This window comes from Idiotropiscis lumnitzeri, chromosome 3, assembly GCF_059441095.1.
Source record: "Idiotropiscis lumnitzeri isolate Australia: NSW breed Sydney's pygmy pipehorse chromosome 3, RoL_Ilum_1.0, whole genome shotgun sequence".
NCBI classification, from domain to species: Eukaryota; Metazoa; Chordata; class Actinopteri; order Syngnathiformes; family Syngnathidae; genus Idiotropiscis; species Idiotropiscis lumnitzeri.
The window spans coordinates 8,061,313-8,088,698 of NC_142393.1; the positions used below are offsets into that span (position 1 = coordinate 8,061,313).

The 27,386-nt window shown below is 42.2% G+C and overlaps 1 protein-coding gene across 6 annotated transcripts in view; it reads left to right on the plus strand.

The window, feature by feature from the left end:
- Positions 1 to 27,386, plus strand: part of anks1aa (ankyrin repeat and sterile alpha motif domain containing 1Aa) — a 48,813-nt gene that overhangs the window by 7,673 nt on the left and 13,754 nt on the right. For 2 of the 6 annotated variants that reach the window (XM_088291556.1, XM_088291559.1), the window contains exons 2-15: positions 5,047 to 5,127; positions 5,304 to 5,460; positions 7,068 to 7,130; positions 13,857 to 14,153; positions 16,312 to 16,387; positions 16,482 to 16,583; positions 16,718 to 16,804; positions 16,971 to 17,140; positions 17,841 to 17,903; positions 18,090 to 18,222; positions 18,808 to 18,851; positions 19,460 to 19,553; positions 22,956 to 23,428; positions 26,932 to 26,988. In XM_088291556.1, the coding sequence (XP_088147682.1) occupies positions 5,047 to 5,127; positions 5,304 to 5,460; positions 7,068 to 7,130; positions 13,857 to 14,153; positions 16,312 to 16,387; positions 16,482 to 16,583; positions 16,718 to 16,804; positions 16,971 to 17,140; positions 17,841 to 17,903; positions 18,090 to 18,222; positions 18,808 to 18,851; positions 19,460 to 19,553; positions 22,956 to 23,428; positions 26,932 to 26,988 (1,897 nt within the window). The remainder of the gene's footprint in view (positions 1 to 5,046; positions 5,128 to 5,303; positions 5,461 to 7,067; positions 7,131 to 13,856; positions 14,154 to 16,311; positions 16,388 to 16,481; positions 16,584 to 16,717; positions 16,805 to 16,970; positions 17,141 to 17,840; positions 17,904 to 18,089; positions 18,223 to 18,807; positions 18,852 to 19,459; positions 19,554 to 22,955; positions 23,429 to 26,931; positions 26,989 to 27,386) is intronic. The other 4 variants (XM_088291558.1, XM_088291561.1, XM_088291560.1 and 1 more) reach the window with 4 other exon arrangements.

The window sequence follows — 27,386 nt, forward strand, 5'->3', positions numbered from 1 at the left end:
TCGGCTAATGGAATGAACGGGATGGAAATATTATCTGTCTTCTCTTTAAAACCAAGCTTTGTGCAGCTCGGAATTACAGCCCCCCAGAATCTCTTTCGAAATGTAGTTTCATCCCGTTGATATTCCCTCAGGGAAATTAAGGATTATCGTGGCCCTTTCAAAGAGGAATTCCTTCGTAGCTTCCCATGAATTCACCTCCCCCCGCCTCCAACACACACACACCCGCGCTTCAATCCAAATTGTGTGTTCTGTTTTGCCCACCGCCCAGCTCTGGGATTTAAGCCCCGTCTCTCTGCTAGGTTGCTTGTGAGCCTTAGTAAGAGGATGACAGTGGATTGTCCAGCACCACGCTGATTCCCGGCCTCGAGTGCCACCTCGCCAAAATGTTGAGAGGATGAGGTGTCGTGACTTTTACGACCGGCCGTTCTAAATGAATGTGAATCCTGTAACAATTTAATAAGGGAGATCAAAAAATTGTGATTCCGTACTCAATCTGCTCGTGAGTCCTCCAAAACACAACATTTGTGCATCTGAGTGCCATGAGAACTCTTAGCAACGACATTTAGAGGCCTAGAGTTGGCCAAGGTGTAAAAGCTCGCATGGATTTCTCCTCCTGAAAGTGCGCCAAATTTAACAACTGTTTTGAAAGAGTGCCAAGAATGTTTATTAGCAAGATCATTCCCTAAAGCTCTATTATAAAAGCATGTGACGAGCAAAAAGTTTTTCGTTTTACGATACATTTTTACAGCTTATGTATAAAATCATAGATGATGTTTGGATCTGCAAATACTGTTAACGTTAACCAAATAATAGATAAAACATCTGATAAAATCTGGTTCAGAACTTGCATGCGAGCCTCAGAATTAAAGTCCAACGTCTGGAAAGAAGCTATCAATGTTCACTAGCGCGACCGTCAGTCCAATGAAGTCAAAGTCGTACTAATTGAGCGGCTGATGCCCAGGCAGGATTTCTTGTACTTCTCTCGTAATGCTTTCTGCACTCTGCCTGATTTCGTTAACTTCTCCTGTCCTACTTGCTGCTCTGTTCATGTTTGTTAATTTGTTTATGGGCCCCCCCCCCCCCCCTGCTGTAAGCTGTTACATAATTCTTTTATCTAGGACAGAAACCAAAAGTCGGTTTCTGTCTCCACTTGTGCTTGTGATGTGTTCAGTGACCACGCAAAAGTGGCCGACATGACGCCTTTTCGAGTGGCCGCCCTGTGGGGCCACTATGAGCCGCGTCGTAGCGGCGGCCCTGTTGAAGCAGGCCCCATATCTTGATGATCTACAGTGTTCCCTCACTTTTCATGGGCGAGACAGCGTAGGTGGGGCCGGATTTATGTTTTATGATGTCAATCCTTTTGTTTCCGGCAGAAAAGAAGATGAATGGTTGTCATGGCAACTAACTTTCGGTTGCCAGAGTGTGCATTAACCAGAGCTGGGCATGCCCATTTTATAATTTTTTTTTTTTTATATGGGGGCGATGGTGACAAATGTTTGTTCGATTAACAAAGGTCGTAGGTTGATTTTAGTCCGGCCCGCGAATCGTCCCTCGTGCGTGTGATGAACCTACTTGTGAAATAGGCAAACGACAAAAATTGCGTCAAAACGCGTCAAAAGCGCCTGTTTGTGTATGAAGAGACGTGAGAAAGCAGTGGGCGTTCAAGCGTACCTGTTTTTCCTTATTCAAACATCACGTAACCCGCGCCTACAACCTGCTACTGGGGCATACCATTATAAGAGAGGAGGGGGGGGCAATACCACAACCTATAACACCAACAGTGCGTACTGACTTGCATTCGTGGAGAAGAAGAAAGAAGAAAGACACTAATAAGAAGGAGACAAATAAGACCATAATAAGCTCATAATAAGGTAAGCGGATTTGAATAATAAATTAGCCAATAAACCTCTGCCGTTCGCATTCTCTCCTGCGCCAATGTCACCCTTTTTTTTTTTGGGAGGGGATTTGTGGGCCGACAATTTTTACGAATGAGGCCAGAGGGTTGAGGCCGGGACCGGGACAGAGATCGCGGCCGGAGGGCGGGGGACTGACCGGCACAAAAGGGTCAAGTGCCCAGCTCTGACATTACCCCACCGGAAATGTATCTTTGTCTACAATATGACGCAAGATTTTGGTTAAGGTGAGCCGTTTTAAACTAAAAAGAAAAACGTAAACGTAGCTCTTAAGCAAACGTTTCGTCATCCGATCAATTTAATTTCTGAACGTAGTCTATAATTAGCAGCTCTTGTTTCAACTGTTTACTTTCCTTGTACCCGATGCACTTGGCTCCGGTGCTCAGTTTTTTGGGGCAATATGAATAACCCAACGGCACAGTGTTCGGAGTTTCCGAACGGTCTCAGTGACGCCGTGTGCTCGGTGCGTATTTCCGAAAGCACCCACGAGGAAGGAGTGGGATTTTAGGGGGCGATGAAAATAAAAAATAAAAAATACAAATTTCTTTTTTTTACTGGTCCGACTTCCAAAAAGGAAAAATAGCAAGAAAGCTTTTTGAAGATATTACTTTCTGTGTAGTCCACTTATTTATGTAAAAAAGCAAGAACATGTTGATTCCATCACATCATTTTTGACATTTCTACTGGACCAGTAGACTTAGTTATTTAATTGTATTTAAAATTTCATCGCCGCTTCTTTGGGAACGAGAAGGCAGAGCACGTTGGTTTTCATATCTGGCCTGATCATAGCTTCCCTTGTTACTTAACAGAAGCTTATCAACGCCCAGCTTTTCCTCACACTCCAGAAATTCCTCCTCGCACATTCTGCTTTTTTAGTGCATCCTCATGCCTGCCTCGTGTGATAAATAGATCTCTCGACATGCGGGAGGGACTGAACTATCTGTGACTTGGAAAGGGTTGCATCCTTGTGAATGTGCGGTGTCAAGTTCATTGTTCCGTGGGCCACAGATCCACAGCGCTGACTGTATAATTACACACTGCTCAGACTTAATATGGGGGATATATTTTGTGGTGGGGTTCTAAAGACAGCTAGCACTGCACCAGAAGAGATAAGTGTGTTATGTAAAGTTATATTCATTTACATCAAATCATTGATGGTTTGTTACAGCTCCAGCTCTTGTGAAATGCGCTACATGAATAAAGTTGTATTGTATTGCGCAATGAGTGGTACATTCAACTTGACTTTGGTGCAGACAATGTGGGTTCCGTTCATGTCAGGTATAATTTCATGTGTATGTGGGACACGACACTTTAATATCAGGCAACAACATGGAGTTTGAGATTTTTATGAACCGTTCCTGTATGAGGTGTGTTTGGACTGTTGCTGATAAACATGAAAATGAAATAATTTCAGCACCGACATCCGTATTTTATTCTTAATCTCCGTATAGCAACCTTTATCATTGTGTATGTTAGACCTGTGCAATTAATTTAAATTCAATTACGGTTACGATTATTACGCTCAACGATTACAGAATTGGCGCAATCGTAAAAAAAACGATTGTTATAATGCTATATATTATCTTAACAATGTTCTTAAAATTGTAGGCAATGAAATGCCTCAGACTTTTTGAGATTCCCTCATGATCTGAAGCAAACGGTTCCAGGAAGCCACATCCATAATTCTCACAAAGGATCAGCGGAACAAGTTGAATATGTGATCTGTGTATTCCGCCTTTCATACGATTTTAGCTGGGTTTGTCCGGAATGGATGGATGGATGTTCATGAAGAGGATGTGTCATCCACACTCACAATCCGCGTCGGTATCCTGTCTGAAGATTGACTGTTAAATCAATGTTTTGGCAAATTTCCATCATCAATAGATGAGTAAATGAGAAAAGAAACCATTTTCTTCTACAGCGGAGGATGAATCTCATTTGGTTCACGAGTGCTGGGATTTTCTCGTCACATGATTTATTATTTAGCTGTGTTAAGGTCTTTCAGAGTGCTTTGCATCACACCAGACATCCTTTTGGCGTCTTAAGTCTCTCTTTCTTGCTTTCTATTCGCCCAGTCGATCATTTCCTTTAAAGAGAATAGCGAACCTTGGCAAGTTATAAGAACGTATCCGTGTTAGTTGACAGCTGAATGCAGCTTCAGTGGTGGAAGAGATTTACATTTGAGTTGCCCAAACGTCTACCCCTTTGGTGATTATTACTCCGTGCTTTTTTTTTTGTAGCTCATGCTACAAAACAAAAGGCCTTTTGTGCGTGGGGCATAGCTGGGAATAATAAAGTTACTTTAAACTTGATGCGATGAGCTAATTTTAGCGGCAGCAACCTGGTGATTTTCCTTCCTGGTTGGAAGCTGCAGCCTGTCTGTGCTCGTTTGTTGTCCTCTTAAAGACCTTGCAAGAGAGGGAGGCTGCACCCGCTTCCCAACATGCTCGTTTTGGTTTAATCTTCAATGCCTGGTTTGTGGATTGATACACTCACAGAACAAATATTTCGTGTGCGGATTTAATTATTAAATGTTTTGACAAATATTGTGTCACTGTTACTGAGATGACTTAACCTTAAGAATCTTTGAATGTATTTAATACTTATTCAATGCCAGCCATGTTCCAACCCTCCTTTAGCCTTTCACGCGAAAATATGTAAAACACAAAAATATGCATCTGAAATTGAACATATGGATCCTTAAAAGGCAAAACATACGTCCACAGGAATGATTAATGTGCTTTAATTGTCAAGCAATATTCACTGGTAGGTAGGTAGGTAGGTAGGGAGGGAGGGAGGGAGGGAGGGAGGGGGAGGGAGAGAGGGGGAGGGAGAGGGAGAGAGATATATATATATATATATATATATATATATATATATATATATATATATATATATATATATATATATATATATATATATATATATATATATATATATTGATTGCATCAATATCACTAATGCAGATACCAAAAGACAGGGCTCCGGTCATGTTTTATTCTTAATAATATTCATCGTCAATGTGATTTTTAATTCAAGATTCCATGGCTCTTCAATTATCACTGACTTTACCGTAATAATTGTGACTTCACATAATGTAGTGTTTTTGTTGTATATTCTCTCTTTTGACCAGCATCTGGAGAGGTCCCAATGTAAATTGTGTGGACAGCACCGGATACAGCCCGCTCCATCACGCCGCCTTAAATGGACACAGGTAGTGGTGCCATTTTTGTATTTTGTATTTTTGCCTCCACATTACACGAGACCTCCCCTCACCGCAAACCGCTCCCTGCGGGACGATTAAGCTATTGATTACCTGTTTCCAAAGACTGTGTGAATTTATTATTGCTCTATAAAATCTGACCCGTCCATCCCTTCTTTAACTATCAGTGAAGTGGTGGAATTGCTCCTACGAAACGAGGCCTTGACCAACATAGCCGACAACAAGGGCTGCTACCCTTTGCACCTGGCAGCGTGGAAGGGAGACGAGCAAATTGTCAGGTTGCTCATCCACCAAGGACCCTCCCACCCCAAACTCAACGAACAGGTTGGGCCATGGATTTACATTATACTGGTTTGTGTTGGTGTTGGTGTTGTTAATGGAAGAGGTCAGTTATTCTGAGCAGAATGAAATGTCTCAACGACAGCCATATTCATAGGCGAGAGAAGTGGTGTTAGACAAACAGAATCATTGTAAATACATAAGAAAGAGTGTGATTACCTGCCTATACCGTAATATCCCGTGTATAATACTACCAATAAATCTACTCAGGCGTCAGACAAACGAGCTGGGAGCCAACCTATATAAGGCAATTATTTAGTGGCTAGCTGAGAGCCGCTAACACTACTAGCCGCTACTGTTGCTAGCTGCTATTGCTAAAGCCACCGCTAAATGCTAGCAACAGGCACTATATAAGGATAAAAACAGTAGATTTTTAGCGTCTTTAATCAGAGATTGAACTTGATTTCAGGATGGAGTTGTGTTATTGATGTTGATGGCACAACTACAGTGACTCCAAAAACAAGCCACAACACGCTGCCTGGAACAACTCCAAAATAAAAGCATACCAAGGCAACAATATCAGTGTATTACTGTATTTGGAACGATTTTATTTATTTATTTTTGTAACATTAGACATTAAATATGTTGGAATCTAGGTACCTATAAATATCTATAAAATGTTTTGAACAGTGGGATGATTATTATGAAAAAAAAAAGGTCTTATCCATGGGATTCTACGGTAAATGGGCAACCTTCATATATTAAACATACATAATAAATACATCCATATATTTTATGCCATTGAATGAAAAGAATTCCACCAAACCCAACTCTTTTGTTGTGAAGATGTTTGATTAACATTGAATTGAATTGTTTAACTTATTACAGCATTGGAGCAGTAACCAGAACTGGCGCTGCGGGACGAACTGATTGCCATTCAGTCACAACGGCTGCAAAAATAACCCCGTACAACCACATCATCATTTATGTCTTGTCGTAACGGGTCGACCAACCATGTCTTTAATGCGCTCAGGATGGGTCATTGTTGGTCGTACTCATGACAAAATCTAGCTTCCATACCCCGTGGCTTACTTATCCAATCACTAGTCAGCAGTCATCTTATATATATTCGCAGTATTTGTTTCACTTTCAAATTCATTCTACGGGCTGGCTTTGGCCGACTAGCTTTCTGACGAACATTCAAGTAATTGTAACGGTCATTACGTCAGTTGTTACGGGCCGCATTGCATGTGTGATGCACAATATTTCTTAAAAATTGGACTGCATTTTCCCAGCATCATGACTCTCACTTGATACTGATTCTGTGCTACTCTGAAGTGCTTTGACGCCCAATTTGCGTGACAAGCGCTTGTTTGCGCTAACATTGATAGCATTTTTTGCTAAGCCGGTCACTGTAGACAGGCCATGCAGAAATGACCCACTCTGAGCTTTATACTGTCGTCAAATATTCTTGGGAGAGAAACACAGATCGTAATATCATTGTGGGCCATTTCTCCGAAACTAATCTTGACATTTAATTGGTCATTAACACATCTCCGTTGTGTTCTCATATTTAGTTGTGATAATCATTCATGTATTCATTTCTTGTCTGAACCAAAACCATCAGCTTATCTTCTTTTCCTCCCTCCCAGAGCTCTCTAGACCATAAAGAGTTCAAACGCTGTGGGCCCTTTGACCCTTATATTAATGCCAAGGTGTGTACACGGCGCTGCTCCAATCTTTCCTTTGAGTGCTTCTCTGCTTTGCTGCTGTCGACTTGCTGTGGGTTTGTTGCTGCTGCTTGCAGGGGCCGCTCTGCTACAGAACCTCAGGGATGCTTTTACGTGGCTCTGTCAGTGGATAACCTCCGTCTTTGCTCACCCATGCTAGCAATCCTAAATTTTATTGAGCTGCTTGTGCATTAGGACGACAATCGCTGCATGTGAGAGCAGCTGGCAGACTTTTCTTTGGAGGTTTATATCTAATATTACTGAATTTGTAATATTCTTGGGAAGTGATACGAACAGAGTAAACCGGGTACTTTGCTGTTAAGAAAATGTATTTGATACTTTTTTTTCCTGGGTGATTTACTTTTAAGACACTTTGTTAAATACTTATTGACAACAGTAAACATTTATTTGTTGACAATCTGACAGAAGTAACATCAATTATGTACATATTCAAGTGTCTACAGATTTTTGACCTGATAGTCTAAAATTTTCAGTAGGGAATCAAGACATCCCGCATAAGGAACACAATATCAAATTTAGTTCAATACCAGTTTTTCATTGTATGATTCTTGTCTTTGCTCCAAATTAAATTAAAGTCAATGATAAGATGCCATTGAAGGTTCGCATATAAACCCTAAATGCAACAGTTAAAAAATAGTAGTGTTACCACACATGCTATTGCTGCTCGATTATGGAAAATAATATTAATCATGATTATTTTAGTAATAATTGATATCATCATTATTCAAACAATTATTTTTGTTTTTGTTTTGGGGCGGGTAAAAAAAAAAAAACTAAAAAATAATTATAAATGGAAACAATATTCAAACAAATGCAATTTATTTGATCTTAAAATCATTTGCCATAAAACTGTTGCACATTTTGAAATCCAGTATACACACTATCATATTAGACATTGTCAAATGAGTCCTGTTTTAACAATGTTATCTATATATAGAATATTGTATACAGTATACAATAATCATTTTTTTACAATTATGCATATTTTGCAATTGTTGAGTATCGTAATCGGAATAACATTTCGATTAATTGCTCAGCCCTAGCTAGCACAACACTGGAAGTGTTTTAAATAAGATCTCCATCATTTAAAGAAGGACACCCGTTACCCGCATCCATGTTTGAAGTCAGCTGTTGACTCCGACAGTACACTCCCTTTTCCTTTGTAGCGGTGCAAACTTGTCAGCCCCTCCATAATTGTATTCGGAGCGGGCGTAGCTGGAAGCCTACCAAGGCCTGTACATAAAGCCGCACACTATTTTTGAACATGGTCAACTAATCCTCTTAGTGTTTGGATAGGGGAAGCTTGACTTTCCTGTATAGCACCCCTGCAGCCTTAAATTGCAATTTACCTTCTTCTTTTCAATTTGATCTGTTTGCGTTGTGGTTATAAATGATGTCCTAGTAAGCATATCTTGGCCGTTTGATGAGGGTACTACCTACTTTTGTGGCTGAATAATTGATTCATTGTTATGAATAAATAAAAAAAGCGAAGGTGCTTTGCCTTTGGTTGATGGCATCATGTGACCCAGTGAAGGGGGGTGGGGGGGGGATCCTACTTCCAGTGAGCCTTTCCAAGAGGAGGAGGATGGGTAGTGTTCAGTGTCACCATCGCTTTGCATCAACATCAAACGGAGATTTCCATGGTACACTTCCAGCGAGTGTGGAAATGGGTGGATTGGCCCCACCTCCCACTTTGTGCTCATAAGGTTGCTCAGGAGAAGGATGAGCAGGCGGTTGCCATGGTAACATTGTCATTGGCCGCACTGTGGAGGCAAGTGACCCGGTAGAGAGAACGAGCCAGGTGTGGGCTGGAACTTTAAAGGGGGGAGTCCAAAGTTCTTTTGCCGTCTCCCTCAAGCATTAGAACACCTTCGCCATCTGAAGCGAAACCGGTTGTCTGTCATCTTGGACCAAGAGTCCCAAATACTTCAATATTGGAATTGCACTGCACACAACGGCTTATCCCCGACAACTATTGTACTGTTAAACTGGGTACATAACAGGAACATTACGATTTGTGCCGTTTGTAGGTAAAGATTTAATTATCTAGGCTGGCGTCGAACAAAGGAGCTCAGAATATTGTGATAGAAATCTTCCCCTTCGGTAAAAAAAAAAATTCTAGAACAGGGGTGGGCAAACTTTTTGATTGACGGGCCACAATAGGTTCTAAAATTTGACAGAGGGGCCGGAGTGATGGAGTGTTTTGGTAACGTCACCTCATCGGGAGAAAAAAAAATACATTTAATTTTAAACGAAAGTGAACAAAAGCATGACAACAATATATATGTCTTTGGAAAAACCACATGATTTAGAAAATAAATTAACTAAGATTTATTCATTGAATTTTTTTCAAGTTCTGCGGGCCAGATTAAAACGTTTCACGGGCCGCATGTGGCCCCCGGGCCGTAGTTTGCTCACGGCTGTTCTAGAAATAAGATGCAGTGATTAATCGTCGTTAGCATTCAATAATATTCAGCGAAATGCACGTACATACAGTAGTCATCATAATTCCAGGAAATTAAAACGGCAATTGGTATGCTCAGGCTCACGTCACAGTTCCTCTCATGCAAGCTTCATATCGCTATATAGGTCACTTGTCTAATTGAATATATGTTGAGATGAATTCCTCTGACCACGCGTGAATATGTAAGCACATCACATAGGAAATGTAAACCGGCTCTTCTAGAGTTGCACCAATTGCCGCTACCGAACTCAAATTTTTAGCTGGCCAAAATGCCTTGGTTGTCAGCATTTTTAAATAATTGGCGGAGGGGGTTGGTTGATAATGCAGAGAAAACCGGTTAAGTAAAAAAAAAAAAAAAATGTGGGTATCATGACCACTCTAGACTCTATTAGAGCTCACCTCGTTGTGATGATTCTCTCCCCTTATTTTCAAGAAATGCGTAGGCCGTTGAGCACGTCCATTTGTAATTCAAGAGCAGACTGTTTTTGAAACCGCCACAAAAATTTGACAGGCTTTTGTGTGAGTTGTGTTTACAGGGCGCGTCCCAATGAGTCCCACGCGCTATGAAAGGGAAGCTAATGTTTCACGCAAAAGGGAGTCAGAGTCCACTCCAGAGAATCATAGTTTGTGGCTGGAAGTTAGGGAGATTCACCTCATCCCAATGCAGCGTGGCGTGTTTACTCCGGAATGTGTGACAGTGTCCAAATTTGAAAATTATAGTTCCTGCTCACAAAATGCGTTTAAAACTATTTTCCCAGAGCTTATGTTCCTCTCACTTCAAAATCCAAATAATACTGAATCCCTTGACTCTCCTCGTCATACAGAGGAAAGCATTATTTGCAACAGCTGCTCGAGCCCACGCCTCCTCTGCCAACGCTGGGGGCCAGGGTGACGTAACCTTGCTGTGCCGCCAGCCAGCTCGTCACGTGACAGAGGGTCCGCTCGTCAGACCGCGTTATCGTCTCCGCGGCCGCAGGTTGTGGGAACCGCACAACGTCTTTGCTTCTCTCTGTCACAAAGACTCTCGAGCTCACAGAATATGGAAAAGAATAATGAATAGCCAGATGTTCTTAGACAGAGATGATCAATAACGCATCTAGCGGCGACTCAATCGGGATGAGCGTTCAGACTGTGCAGTGCTTTGACTTGACAAAAAGGCTTGCATATAAACATGCTCTGTCCAGGAAGTCGGCGAGTGCCACTTGAATTTCAATCTCAGGTTCTCAGTGAGGCTGCGAGGCATTGGTGCCATTTGCACGGAAACCCTGAAGAGCTGCCTTTTCTTGGTGCATATTTGTTGCTATGGTTAGCTTGGTTGAAGTTCAAGATGATCGTCTTTCATGTTTCATGATTTTTAAAGTAATGATAACAGTTGCAGTGTATTAATTTTGGTGTTGTGGCTATTTTGATAGCCACTTTGTATAAAAATATTTTATCGACCTGGCATATTTTCCGGACTATAAACCGCTACTTTTTCCTAGATTTTGATCCATGCGGCTAATAAAACGGTGCGGCTTGTCTGTGGATTATTTTTTTCACCAGTAGGGGCGCTCTATAGTTCAGAAAATACGCTAAATGAATCTTGATTTTTTTTTTCTCTCTTGGGTCTGTTCTGTTTTAATTAGCAAAGTAGTTGCCGTGTTAAAAGGCACTGTTTTAACAATCTGTTTGTGTAGTTTTATGTTTATTCATTCACAGTACAAAATCTTTCTGTACATGCAGTAAACAACACATTTTTTTTCCACATTTGCCCCCCCCCCCCCCAAAAAAAAAAAAGAGTTGCTGCGGCTTATATACAGGTGTGCCTTAGTCCTAGAAATACGGTACCTGACTGTGGATATGATAGAGCACTTGGTTTTGTTGTGACAATTTATATTGTTTATAGAGTGTGTATATATAAATATATATATATATATCCTCCTGTTTGCAATTATTTATTTATTATTACACATTGCAACCCACAACACTGTAGATTGACTGAATTTCAAGATAAATTTGCCCATAGAAAATCATGTAAAGTTCATTTATTTCTTCCAGGCTCAGGCCTTTGAGTTCAAATATTATTTAATCAAACTTTATCTGTTGTGAAATATACAAATTGCAGAAATACCCACAACCAACGTAACCACAAGCAACATTCAAAGAGCTCTCTAAAGAAATCTCAAGTCGATATTTTGTTATCAGGGGATGTTGCTTGAGAATTTCAGGTGCATCCGAACATCAGCTCACCAAGTGTCATGGGATTTTTCACAATTAGTAAACAGATTATTATCAACAGGGAACCCTATCTTTATCTATTTCTGCCAGTGTTCACAATTTCCAAATGAGTACTTACATTGCATTTCATGTCCCATCACTGGTTAGCGATTCCTTGAACAGCCCCACTGCCTACCCATGCGGTCCATGAGGGGCAACAAGGTGCCCGCAGGCACCACGTTTGTGACCCCTGGTCCAGAATCACTTGTTTGTGGATGGATGTGCACGATTTACTGAGCTGACAACTGAGGCAGCAGACTTTCATATTTGAGGAAGTGAATCATGCTGATGTAATCACAAGCATGTATGTTTGCATGCTGAAGTCATCTACATCCTGGGCATTTATCTCACGAATAAGCAAATGCTTGACGGCGCATCACAGATGAAAGCCGGCATGCTCCTCTTAGGCGAGGTCCCGCCTTTTCTCTGCTCGCACGTGACTTTGTGTTGTCACAGGAAGGTGAAACAAAGTGGAAGTCATGATGTAGCATGCCCTCCGAACCAAGGATGAGACTTTACTGATGATTTTGTGGTTTATTTTTGAGCAAGATGTATCCATAACCGTGTAACCTTAAAACCGAATCACCGTAAGAGCTGAAACACAGTTCAAAACATATGCTTACAATTAGCTGACATATTTCACATTCAACACGTAATATTTACAAACACAAAATACTTATATCCATCGTTTACACACCTTTTGCCTCTTCGGAGGGGGTGCTAGAAAAATAAACGTCCGTTTTCTGAGGCTTCATATGAAACTTTTTGCCGTACTCTTCGTCAATTCACCTTAAGTGTGAACAATACTAAACAGGAAGTTCACATTCAAAATAAAAGCACATAGCTTAAACCGGAAGTAGAACCTTTCGATGCAAATTTCAAATGAAAATAAAATACAATAAACAAAATCACCACTGCTGTCCACAAAATATTAATATGGTTAGTTACACATGCTTATTTGTGTTTCTCGCAAGTGTGAGCAGTCCCTTTGTGATGACAGGGGTCTCTTCCATTTAAGCTCCACCCCTGCTCCCTGTCCAAGTGGTCACCTGCATTGCTAGTGTTTGTGCTCACCTTACCCGCTTGGTCCTATCAGGGTAAAGGTGTAAGACACGCATGTCAAACGTTGTCCCGAGGCCACACTGGACGTAACCTGGCACCGTGTGTTGTCGCGTGTGCGCGTGAGCGTGCATGCGTAAGCGGGGTAGGGTTAGGGGCTTATCTGTTGAATGACTGGCCATACTCACTGGTCTTATCTGACACACCCATTTCCACACGCCGACTGTAACAAAAGCCTTCCGGGGCGCATTTCGTGAGCTGGATCAAGATCGGTGGTTTCTGTTGACTTTGCTGTGGCGGCTATCGCGTAAATACAGAATGTGAATGTAGCACATGTCTCAGTTCTGACCGTCTCTGTGTTGTTGTGCTGTTCCTATACCATCCTTCAGCGAAGAGCTGGAGACTCCGCCCCCTGCTGGCCATGCTGCGAGTAACCTTAATCAGTGCTGATTTTGTTGCTGCATTGTCATTTCATCCAGTAAGCAGCACTGAGCGAGTTTACATTGCGACCAATTAACTTTAATTACTGCCGAGTCTGCTCTGGATTCGTGGAATAAACGAGCACCCACGAGGTTATTTTTGCACAAACAGGATTAATTACCGGAACGTGGGATTAAATGTGAATATAATGTTTGGTTTGGTCTTCCAATTCCCCACCTACCTTGGTGCCTCTGTCCTCGCCTCTGCCTGTGGCAATCCCTTCTGCCACACCTGTCCCTCATAGTCATCATCCTCCGTTTTCCTTGTACACTTGTGCGTTTTATTGGTGGTTGGGGCTTTTATAACATTTTTAATTTAGTCTAATTTCATGCCAATAACAATTTGTCCCATGCTCTCTTAATATGGTTTTATCAACTTTATGTGCGCGTTGGTTTTGCTGCTTTGACACACACCTCTCTACTCCTCGCCAGAACAACGACAACGAGACACCGCTGCACTGCGCCGCCCAGTACGGACACTCACAGGTAGTGCGGCTGCTGCTGGAAGAGCTGACGGACCCAACCATGAGGAACAACAAATTTGAGACCCCCCTCGACCTCGCTGCACTGTATGGTCGACTGGAGGTTGTCAAGCTGCTGCTCAGCGCTCACCCCAACCTGCTCAGCTGCAACACTAAGAAGCACACTCCACTGCACCTGGCCTCCCGTAACGGACATCTCTCCGTGGTGGAGGTGCTGCTTGATGCCGGCATGGACATTAACTATGAGGTGTGTTTTTGTTTACATAATCAGCCTCGATTGTAATTGTTCATCTCACCAACAACTTTGTTCAGATGTTTTTATACAATTTCCAAATCTGTTTCTGTCCCGGTGTGGAGTGCTGACCTCACTGCCAGCAAAACACCTTTGGGATAAGCAAAAAACTCAGATTGTGAGCCAGGCTCTTCCTCTAATACAGGCGTGGGCAAACTACGGCCCGGGGGCCACATGCGGCCCGTTAAGCGTTTTAATCCGGCCCGCCCAACTTGAAAAAAATTAAATGACTAAACCTTGTTATTGTTTTATTTTCTAAATACTGTGGTGTGTCAAAGACAGATATTTTGTTGTCATGCTTTTGTTCATTTTCAAGTATTTTTTTTCTCCGATGAGGTGAGCTTACCAAAACACTCCATCCATCTGCTCCTGGTCCGGCCCCTGTGTCAAATTTTAGAACCCTTTGTGGCCCACCAATCAAAAAGTTTGCCCACCCCAGCTGTAATATCTTATATTAATATTATCTGATAATATTATCTGATATTAATACAGATAATAGTATATTAAATATTTATATCAGCAATGTTGTATGTGTTCGCTTGCACTATTTTTTCACTACAGAATTCTGAGCCTCAATTTGGTGCTTTGTGATCTATACAATAAATGTTCTCAAAGTTACATTTTATCTCTTTTTTTTTTTTTTTTTTAACTCCCTTATTTTCACGACCATAAAGTGAACCGTATTAAAAGCGCTGCCTCAATTACGGGTGCTATTTCTGTTTAAGACTGGGTAAAACATGATCCAGTCGCAAGCCTGCACGCTAAAACATACGCAAGAATGCCTGCTCGGGATTTTCAAAAGGCAGCGGGAGCAAAACTGAGTTTTGTTGTACTTTCTCAAAGTATTTAACACGCCAGAGTCGATGGCAAGCTCCTCGTCCATTTGTTGCACTACACTGTATACCAGTACCTACTGGGAGCGGGTCTTTAGCGTCCTCTTTCATGCGCACCCTTTTACGTCCGCATGCTGTCGTTAGTCACGTCCGCCTTTCCTCTATATAAGCAGCGTGTCGGCAGGAAATGCCCCCAGTCAGTCAAGCGGAGCGCTCTTCAAAGTCACACTACAACATTTACAGATTTTGGAACTGGGTGCACACAGAAGGCACGTCGCATTTTGGAGATATTTTAAGACTTATGGTTGTGAAAATAAAATCATCAATCAAGTTTTGTCAAGGGGCTGTATGACCCCCTTCAGAAAGACTTCCTTTGTAAATTTCACCCTTTAAATGAAAGTTGCCATATCGACAGTCAGGATTTAGGGCAGCAATTTATTTGAGGTTTTCTCACCCAGGGGATCCAACTCTTTATTTTCTCTTCCTTTATTCTCTAATCATGTGCTCTTATCACAACGTTCAGCGTTACCCAATATGCAAACCCAGACTGGTCTTGCAGCGTTTCCTGTGGCTCATGCCACTTCTCTCTAAAACTTTGCAATGTGACACAGCCTACACTAATAATAACATATCACCATGATTAAAAAGTTTCAACTGGATCAGACACCACCACAACAGGGAGGGGACATCTGTAGCTCGATCTGTGAGAAATAGCACCATCCATCTGGTTTGTCCTTTCTTCTTCCCTGCTTTTCTTCTAAATCAAGGCTTGTCGCATGACTTCAGGCTGTGCGCCCTGCTGGTTGTAATTAGCGTGATCCCGTGACCTGGAAAATGAACTGCTATTAGAGGTGCTTATTGGGTGCTGCGTAAAAGCATTGCGTAGGATGCTCATTTAATGTCTCTATAAATTTGAATGTTAGGGTGCAGAAATAAGCGGACATGATCTGCATCACCGGTTATAAATAAAAGCAGTAGTGCAATGCAAAAAAGAGAAAAACAACAAAAAAAACATGTTTTGCACAACCTTGCTTGCTTTGAGTGAGAGCTAAAACCAAACTTCCTCGGAGACTTGGTGATTATGAATAGTTATAATTAACTCATCCACGACCAGCCGAGTTAAAAAAAAAAAAAAAAAAGGGATCTTTGACGTCTTTAGCCGTCAATGGCAGTAAATGAGTTAGGGAACCCGCAGGAAAAAGTCACATAGACAATCTAAGCAAGCAAGTTGCCGTTTTCAACCCTTCATTTCCTCACCTTACACTTTCTTTTCTGATCAGACGGAGAAAGGCAGCGCACTCCACGAAGCAGCCTTGTTTGGGAAGACAGATGTGGTACAGAAACTTCTCAGCGCAGGTCAGACGTCAGCTCTAATTCTTCCAACTGCCTCGGCAAATTGATTATACAAGTTAGCGGGGAAAAAAAAGAGTTGCCATATGATTATTCTTAGGTATCGACGTGAACATTTTGGACCAGAAGGGCTTGACAGCGCTGGACACTGTCAAAGACATGCCCTCTCAGAAGAGCAGAGCAATAGCGGGGCTTATCCAAGGTAGGAGCATTCATACGGTTAAAAAAAAAAATATGGACCACATGAGTCACCTGCGGGGCTGTTCTCGCAATGTTGTTATGTTAGTGATAGTGATCATTTGGAAAATGATTGAATCTCATGTTTGCCTGCTGTAGGACTTATGAGCGGAAAGCCTCCTGACATCGACCTTCCCCCTCCACCAATCCCTCCACCCCTGGAGAGTCCCAGCCATCGAAACAAGGGTATGATTTAAAAAAAAAAAAAAGTATTTGGTGCAGTTATTGCAGCAGCTCATTTTTTTTATTTGTAGTGTTGTTCACAACATGCTCAATGTTGAAAGTGTTTGTATAATGAATGGAGGCCTTATTACGATGCATGCACACGGTACATTCAGATTTTTTTTTCAAGGCGATCTGGAGAAAGTAAGTGAGCTGATCTCGGGGCTGGCACCGGGACCTGAGGAGGAGAGTCCGTATGAAGCTCTGTTTGAAGCTACCTCTTGCCATTCCCTGGACAGCTTTACAAGCGGCAAATCCTCCGACAGGGATTCTGGAAGGCCAGACAGTGAAGCGGGAAAGGTATACAAGTAGGGCGGAGTGATTTTAGGATTGAGAAGCGGTGATATCACGCTGACCAGCTGTGACCTGCGAGCATATTTCCGTGATGTGGCGGAAATGTGCGAGACGGATTTTCCTTCCAACTTTAAAATTCGTAGGTTAGCTGTTCACTAACTCGCTGCGCAGCCACCCGACCCAAAAAGCTATAAATCGTGTCATCTTGTGAATTTGCACATTTGCAAGTAGTAATGAATTAAACACTGATGTTTATATTTTAAATAATGCGTATTTATTATTCCCAAGGAGTCATTTTTTTAGTAGTTCTCTGCGTTATTTTCGATTGTCCTACATTTAAAAGTCAATGAGAAAAAAAATAAATCTTTTCCATTTTGTTTTAAACATGTACTTCCCATCTTAATAAAATGAGGAAGTACTCTCTCTGTAGTGACCTTGATTTTCACTACCAATGCTAACACTGGCAATTTAAAAACGATGTAAAGTCTTGATAATGATCGTGATTTTTATAGCTCCCCTCCCATCATTGGTGAATAGTTGCCTAGTCCCTGTTTCAAAAAATGCTGGTAGCCACTGGGTTCCTATCGTCTTTTTGAGCTAATAAGCGTGTTAAGCTCTAATTACCACTAGAGGGCGACAGTGCTCCTCAGGATGTGTGTTAGAGGCGTGCGAGCTTTCCTCAACTCTGGAACCATGTCTGTTGCAGAAAGATCGCTTGGTCCACTCATCACATCCTGGACCTGGTCCTGAAGAAGAGGTGAGCTCTGAGGTGAGGGGATTTTAAGAGGCACATGTTTAAAAAAAAAAAAAAAAAAAAAAAAAAAAAAAAAGGGTAAGGGAAGAGCTAATTGGTGCTAACAGTATCATAGAACATGCCGGAATTTCCAATTATTTTTATATGCTTGTTTGCTGGCCATGTTTCTTTCAAATTACTTCGTCCCTCTACTCTGCACAGGCTCTCTTTACGAATAGCAGTATCGATGAGCGAGGAGAGACAGCCGAGGAGGAGGAGGATCACACATATGAGTTGTTGCTGACTGCTCAAACCAAAGTCCCGCCGCCAAGTCAAGAGTCCCAATTTCATAAAGGTGGGTATGTGGAATACATAGACAAACATTCTGAGAGTCATCCTTGCTCATATAATGAGCGCTAAACTGAAGGGTAACGGCTAAAGACGATGCCGCATCAATAAAATTCTTCTCACAAATCAGGGGAGTCTAAATTTTAATTCAAACAAACTCTCCTCACCTGAATCGATTTATGCTTAATTAAATTAGATGCGTTTAGATTAATCGCCTTTCCTTTCTATCTAAAAGTTTTAGACCCAGCACCCTCCCTCCAGCTTTCTACCTCAATCACTTCTCCAAATGAATGAATTGCTGGACTTATACTGGAAGAAAAAGGCCTTTTTCCATTTTTTCACGTTCAAGTGACAAGAAAGGCAATGGATGAGTTTAGCTTGAATAAATCGATATCCTCATCACGGCTGCATAAGACATTGTCATTTAATTGGCAGTAAGATGAATGAAGAACCTGTCAGATGAATTGCTCAATGTCTCCTTACATTAAACACATTTTTATTATACTATCACTTTCATATCCTCTGAGCACTCACAAAAGCAGAAAAAGGATGGTCATTAATTCATCTATGCTTGTGCCTTTTGTCTCCTTAGATGAAAACACATGTGTCCAATCATCCAACAGTGTCCTACCTCAGGTATGTATCCATTTTCTTTTTTGGGGGGGGGGGGGGGGGGGGGGGGGTTTGTATTAATTATAGTCAGTGTTCTTTTGCAGACTGCCAAATCCTTTGTAATATCAATGCCTAACTTGTAACTCCTGTGTTCGGATAGGAATAGAAATCATCTGGCACTTCAATTGAATATGACGGCATTGAATATGAGGGTCACATTGCCAGACGGTGACTGTTTACTTTAATATAGCCATGTGTTGTAAATGCACCTCAAACATCGTTAAAACCGTTTAAGTAACATATTGGCCGTGCTACAGCGTTACCACGGTAACATCAGAATTATGGACTGTCTATCATTTAGCTTGTTATCTTGATTTATGATTCTTGTCCTTGTGGTTTCTTGCCACCTTCACAAGCCCACTTGTTGTCTGCAAGATCTGCGATACATGACGAATGGGTCGCATGGTAACCTCAGAAAAGCATTTCTTGAGTCGAGGCCCATCGATATTTCCATTCAGGTCATCAATTTGATTCCCTTCCCATGTGGCGTTGGTCAGATGCCCCATGAGTGGGCATAAGATTTTTGGATGGCCGGAATAAACTAAGCATTACTCCTCTGTGTTACAATGTAGTGCACGTCCAACGCCCTCAATAATCCTGGCATGTCGAACTCGACAATAGAAACACTGCATCCCTCAGGACGGGGGGGCCTGCGAGCTTTAGAAGGTGAGCTCCGACACTTCGACACGCATGTACGTCCGTCACGGAAATGGGGTCTTTTCTTGGGGTTTGGACAAACTTTCTTGTTTGTGGGTAACCGCCCACATACAGTGGATATTTTAATGCAGTGGTTCTCAAATGGGGATACTAGTACCCCTGCGGGTACTTGAAGGAACTCCAAGGGGGTACTCAAGAGTTTAAATAAAACAAACAAACATGCAAAAATCCTTAAAAAAATTTGAATTAAAATATAAGGTCATAAAACTATTTTTATGTTCTATAGGTTATTCAATATCATTATTTTAAAAAACCCAGATTCAAGCCCGACCTCGAATGGTTCGACCCAACTTGTCACGTGCCACCTGTCAATCACTTGAAGAGAGAGTTGGCTGAAAAAAAACAATTCACAGGGGCTACGTCACTGAAAAAAAATTGAGAACCGCTGTTTTAATAACATAACAGTATTGTACCGTCCAACAGTGTGAGCTTTCTACAGGATCATAATGTAATAAATCAAATTACAATGTAGAGCCGATCCTGGTTATGGATTTGGCAGTTTTATTTAAAAGTTCAAATGACTTTGGTAACATTAGCTCTCTCTTACGTTAACTCGTCTTTTCATCTACGACATAAGGCAGAAAAGGTTACCCAATTTCAGCTTGCACGATGATTTAGCTGATGAAATGTTTATGCCTTGGGAGAGGGCTCTTGTTTAAGGGATTGCTTTTGGGCTAGCTGGTTGTGTGAAGAAAAATGTAAGGCGGGGTTATCTGCCATGAAAATTGCAAACCGAGCGTATCAGCCAAATACTGGATGTGCCCTGCCAGGGTATGTACTGTTGATGTGCCGGAACAGCAGAGTGGTCTTAGCTTGTTCGCGTAGACCAGCCGTGGGCAAACTACGGCCCGGGGGCCACATGTGGCCCGTTAAACGTTTTATTCCAGCCCGCCGAACTTGAAAAAAATTAAATGAATAAACCTTGTTAATGTTTTATTTTGTGGTTTTTCAAAGACATATATTTTGTTGTAATGCTTTTGTTCACTTTCATTTGAGATGAAATGTATTTTTTTTCTGATGAGGTGAGGTTAACAAAACACTCCATCCATCTGCTCCTGGTCCGGCCCCTCTGTCAAATTTTAGAACCCATTGTGGCCCACCAATCAAAAAGTTTGCCCACCCTTGGTATAGACTGAGTGTTTATATTTTGTTGCAGGCAATGAGACTCATTGCAATCAGATTGTTGCTTTCTCCTCTATGAGCTCAGTTGCTTCATATAATTTCAGATATGAATTCATGCTTAAGTTTCTCAATTAAAGCAACATTTTAATGCTGTTGTAAACTTTACTTAATATAGAGGAACAGATCAACTTTTGGATTGTAAGAGAAAAACAACAGTATGAAATTGACAGCACATTTAACACACATTTTTCGAGCGAACTGGAATGTAGCATATTTAGGCATGGCCAGAGAAACTCAGTGTGGGTTTGCTTATTATGCAAATTAGCCTCACTGTTACATAACAGTTCAGTAAAATTCATACATTTTTAAAAATCGACTTCACTTCCGTCGGCAGCTTATTGCTTTTGCATAACAGCTAAATGCAGCTTCACCATGTTTACTTTGAAATCCTTAAGAAGTGAGGTTTAGTCCATGAGTTGGAATTCTACTGCCCGTATTTATGGTCATTGTGTTTTTAGGCGTCACGAGTGGTGAGCATGAATTTATATGCCCCACTCCAATTTTAAAAACAACAACCACATATTTTTCACACGGTGGTCTTCACAACTCCACGCGCACCACCGACTTAACGACACAACTTTCTTGCCATCATGTAATCCAAACCAGCTGTCTCGGTAGAAATATTTCATTTTGCTCATGTGGGCGTGACTTTTGCGGTGTGTAAGGCAGCTCCGATTACTCCTTCTGTGGACCCGATCTCTGTATGTGGCAGGTGGAAGATAAATGCATCGTCAGCGATTAAAAAAGAAAAATGTGAAGAAGCACATATCACAAAGCAAATAAATGTTGCGCTTAATAAATGGCCTCGCAACCCAAGTCCATTGAGGAAGTTCCGCGACATGGAACGATAGTTGGCTCCGCTGCATGCGTTTCCGCAAGCCAAACGTGACATCATGAGTGAAACACGGTACTTGCCGTGCCAAAAGAAACACGTCTTCCACATCTGTGGTGACCTAATCCACAGCACATGAGCTGCAATAATATGAAGTCGTGTTCTCTAACAGAGCAGAGGTAGACGGTGTGGAGATTCTGGAGGGAGTTCACCGGGTGAGGGAATGTGGGAAGCAGATCAACGTGCGCGGCGGGCGTCCACAATCCTTGGCACGCATCCTGACATATGTGCAGCGTACAACCGCTCAGCTCTTTTATCACCTGCGAACTCTCCCATACTTGAAGTTCAAGTGTTTGGCAGTGCATGACAAGAGTTCAAGGTGTTGTCTGACTGCAAAGGCAACTCAAGTTTGTCTGTTTTGAAAAGTCAACATGACCGCCCTTGGTTTCTTTTTTTTTGTTTTTTTCTTGTGACCACTGTCCCAGTTTCTCTGTCACCAAACACCCTGACCCCACGACCCTGACGGAGACAGTCCATTCCCCTCTCTCCGCATGTGTCACTGTGCTAATTACCTCGAGTCTGGCCGCTGAGGATCGGGGGGGGGGGGGGGCGATTCAAATTTCCATTCCTGAGCCTTCATTGGAGTCCAGAATTAGAATTCACCGAGCGACGAGTCACACGGGCGGACAGCGGCGCGTGAGTCGGACGGAAGAATGTGTTTCTGCCTCTTTAAAGCAACGCCAAGCTGTGAGGCGGATTGGATGGCGGAAAAGGGGCTTATGTGGCTGTAATTCCTGTGGGGCGGGAGGAGGAAAATGTAATTGTTTTTAATTGCACTTGCTACGAGTCTCATTTAGGAGTTGTTTTTGTTGGAGAAGGCACCCTCTTTAAAGTGGAACTCCCCTTTGGTGAGTCTTCTCATTCATTTTCTCTTCTGGTTGGTGTTTTATTCTGTACAATGCGCGTGTGTATACGGCAACGCTTAGCCTGTTTGTTTGGGCCTACTGTCACATTCCCGATACAGAATAAATGCTGAATGCGCACGTTCAGCACCGGCAGCTTTTCGTCTGCTTGCTGCAAACCGTGTGTGGAATCTTGACATTTCTCTCGCAAACATATGCCTCCTGTCTTTTCCAACTTCCCCCCCCCCACCTCTCTCCATCACCCCTGCTAGGAAACAATTACAAAACTGTTTCGGCGCCTGTGTGGGCGGTTTCTTATGAGCCCAGCCCTACGGATCTGACGCTCAGTCTTCCATTCAGTTTCAGTCCTGCCCAAGAAAAAAGAAAAATTCTCCCCTCCTTGATGACCTTGTGATGTTTTTCTCTCTGGTCTAGATAACTCCCAGCTCAGCCCGGATCAGAGTGCCGGTATCCCAGAGCAGTTTACCGGACTTCTGCACGGATCATCCCCGGTGTTTGATTGCCGCGAGGAGCCGTTCCGGATTCCAGGTGCCCCGCCACCTGGTCAGAGCCAGCCGCAGACAAGAGCCAAAGCGAAAGAGCAAGCCGTTTCGGCGCCACCGAGCCGGCCCAGTATGGCTGCCATCCTAACAGACTGTGATCCAAAAGCCATTTACGCAACTGTGAATAAGGAGTCCAGGGACTCGGGGGCCGTACCTGGTCGTATGCGTGCGCCTGGCGACCTGAAGCTGGCCCGCAGCCTCTCCAAGTCGGACTCCGATTTGCTTGTGTCGCCTCCGAGTGAGGAAGACGGAGGACTGGGGAACCGAAGTGAATCTGTTTCGAACTGTAGCAGCGGGAAGAAAAGGCTTGAGAAATCGCCGTCATTTACCTCAGAATGGGACGAGGTGAGTTTACTCGAATATTTAATATTCCCTTTATTAGTCCCACAATGGGGAAATTTGAGATTCGAACCCAGGCCTCCTGGGGAGACTGGGTCCTGAACGCGGCGCCTTAGACCACTCGGCCATCCTGGCAGCCGTTAAAGGAAAAGGTAATCCAAAAATAGGAATGGAACATGCTGAATTTTTATCAACTATGAAATCAGAGAATGCAAAAAGTTAAATTTTAGACTGTAAGTGGCGACTCTCATTTCACTGATTTGAAGAAAATATCAAAAGTAGCGAAGAAGCATGGACACACATGTTCCCTATTCTACTCCTTTTTCGTTTTATTTTGCCAGCTTGAGCTAAGCATAACTTCCCGCCACAAAGCGTTAAACCGTAACCACAGGATTATGTCGTAATGTAACATTTCCGCATTGAGTTTTCTTGGGGGTTGTTAACAATGTTCTGTATATTCAGAGCTAAACACCCCCCCCCTCCTTCAGCATGTTGATGTTCAATATGGGGTGCCAGCGAATGGGAGTGGTGCAGGAGGGGATTAGAACAAGAATACGGGGATAAACCCAGAGAGAAGCTGAGAAAATAAGACGACAGACGGAGATTTGTAAATTATGATTCAAAAAGGGGAGAAAGTGCATACCTTCCTTCAGCTCTGCTCACTTTTATGTGCAGGAGCTTGCAGCTGCGCCCAGGGCCTATAAAGCAATGCCGATACACTCCAGTGAACATTGAACACGCTTTTTTTTTCAAAGCTCTATCTCACCATGTTAAAAATGTTGTTATTTGATCAGTCGTTTAACAGAAACATGAATCCGTTCCCGCACTTTTTTTTCAATCTAATAATGTTGTATTTGTCAACATGATTTTGACAGATTTTCTCAGCCTGCCAATGAAGTGTTAACTCAAGCCGTTCTAATCTCGAAAGTTCTCTTGTTGTTTTTCGAGATCCTGTTGCAACATCGAGGCGTCAGCGTACCGGCGCTTCAGTTGTCAAATTCAAAATACTATGACACAAATTCCAGATTTTACTGTATAGCAGAAGCTTCTTTTTTTTTGCAGCCTTCTTAAATTGGGCCTCAATCCACAGATCTCTGGAAATATCTACGCTACTTATTCTCAGATTAATATTCTATAAATTCCTGGGGATTTTCAGTTTCTTTGGATTTTATCCATATCTATTTTTTCCTCACAGCTAATTAATGGCTGCTTTACAGAGGAAAGTACACTGGCAGACTTGTCGAGTCAGAGTTTTGTATTAGCTTTTACACGGTTTTGTTGGTATTTTCCTCTGACCATTTCATCTAGGAAACTGTTTGGAAAAAAAAAAAAAAAGTGGAGTGGACAAAAACAACTGTGACCTGTTGTACAAATGTATCATTTTGGGCGGCACGGTGGTGACTGGGTAGCACGATGGCTTCGCAGCAAAGAGGTTGTGGGTTCGATTCTGAAGTTCGACACATTTTATTCATCCAATGAACTAAAAGTTCCCTCAGCAGGGCTTCTCCTTGATCAGAAAGGCCCGTTTGTAAAAGGTAATAAGTCAAAGTCAAATGAAACGGCAGAGTGAATATTTAACAAAGGCTGCATGTTCTTTCTTCAGAAGCATCAATGAAAATATACCCTAAATTCATCCCACTTTGCTGTGTTTCCTTTTCTGCCGACCACTTGCACCATTAAGTGGTTATGAAGGCACACACACATTATTATATTATCCTTATTTATCTGGTTTGCTAAAAACACACACTCTGGCACACACGCTGTTTCCCCATCTTTCCCACACCCTCGCATCTTTATCAGCCTTGGCGCTATACACTCGCGGTCTTCTGCTTTAAAGACGAGCATATTTGACTTGCATGAGGTCTTGGCCTATCTCAGGAGCTCTGAATGCGTGTGCACTGGTATGTAACGTGCATGCTAATGTGGGCTCGGATTGGTCCATGGCACCAGATTTAAGATGACAATCTGCAGTGGGGGGGGGGACACAATGTGAAGTGCCTCGATGGGAGGAGAGGCAGGAAGGCTGAGGAAGAGGGACACTCTTTTTTTTTTTTGTCACTTTTGAATGTCACCCGGAAGACCCTGATATGAAGCCAGCCTTTGTGAGTATTGATTCCCTGCAAGAGGCTATTTTTTTTTATAGTGAATACTGCAATATTTCATGCAAAGATTTTTTATTTTATATTGTTTCGATTAGAGCTTCGTGTTAGGCTTGGGCAAGTAGTAGATCTTTGCTGTAAAGCAGAAGTCTCACTCCAGAATAATTCTTTGGAGTCCTAAGGATTTAAAATCCGCTTGCTTGAAACATTTTTCTACATACTATATTTTGATTTCCGAAATTGACACCACTCGCTGACAAAAAAAAAAATCAAATAACAATTGATTATTAAAATTGAATATTTCTGTATTATTTATCCCAAACGGGTTGTGATACATCGTGTGTGACGAAAACAGGCAGAAACTTAAAGGCGATCATTCAAATGAATTCCTTTCACTTATTAACCAAATATGGAATTTGGTGGTGAAGGGGTTCACAAATTCATGAGGTCATTCAGGTAAAAAAAAAATAATAATAAATGACTGTAAATAATGTGTTTGGGACTTTTTGAAGCCCGTGCAAAATGCTTACACATACTGCAATTTGACAAAAAATGGCATCTTGCTGATCCATGCTTTGTGTGTGTGCTAGGTACTGTTTAGCCCAAAAACAAACAAACTGAATTGAAATGATAGACAACCATCCAATTGCTGCGTGCTGTTTTGTTTGGAGGCGGCGTTCTGCAGAATTGATTTTGTTTATAGCGAGCGTGACATTGGACTCATTGATGGTGTTGCTGACAGTGCTTTGCCCCTCTGTGCCATTGAGATGCTGACACCTGCTTGCGACAGTGATGCACTCATTTCCCCCTTTGACGTCATTTGTCATTCCACAGCCCTGGAAAGATTCACCAGCCTTTAACTCATTCGCTACCAGCTGAATTAAAAAAAAAAAAAAAAAAAGATCTTTGACGTCTTTAGCCGTCAATGGTAGTGAATGAGTTAAATACTCCTATTATTCATGTGCCTGAACGTCAGCATTTCTTCGTCGTTTTGAGTCTATTAATGAACAATAAAGTAGCCGCCATGTTCCGCCGTGCAGCATCCTGCTGCGAGAAGCTTGATGAATGAGTTTTCTTGGTCTAATCCCACGCTCGCCGTCTCGGGCTTTTCAGCTGTTGACCTCCACCTCGCCGTTGACTTTTGCCCCCACCCATTGTGTGTCCTTGCTCGCAGGCAGACATTCCCACAATGCACCCTTGTCGTGTTTCTTAACGCAGCACAAACACGTAGCCCGCTCTCTCCTTTTCCTTTCTGTTGTTTTCACGCCACACTTTGACGTTCCAGGCTGTTCTGGACGTACAGTTTTATTTACGGCATCTGTGGCGAGGATCGTTGTTAAGCATTGGCACACCTGAGTGTAGGTAGCTATGCTTGGGAAGGATGAAAATCCAGTCTGCATTCTCTCTCAGCAGACACTGATGTCTTCTCCCAGCACAAAACCAGCAGGATGTAAATCCTACGATAGCGTAAGATGTCGATGCTTTTTAATATCTTCTGGTCCTCTTGGTTCTCGGTCCTGTCATCTTCAGAGGCATTCTTTGTGGGCGTTAGATTGGTTTCTTTTATGTGTTTGGAATTACTTCATCACTGACTATTTTGCATTACATCTTTATCAAAGTAGGTGGCTTTTTGTTAAATAGTAAAAAAGCAATTTTTGGATCGTGCTTGACGACTGGAGGAGTTGACATGCATCTTGCAGCAATGCATGGATATACTGCAAGGGCTTACGCTGTTTTAGGCTTTCTCTTTTCTGCTCTTTTTTTTTCCTGATTTGAGAACACCACTGCCTTTTTTCAAATGTAAGTATAACAAGTCCAACAATAGACGAAGCATGGCATTATCTTCTGAACAGAAAGGACGCCAT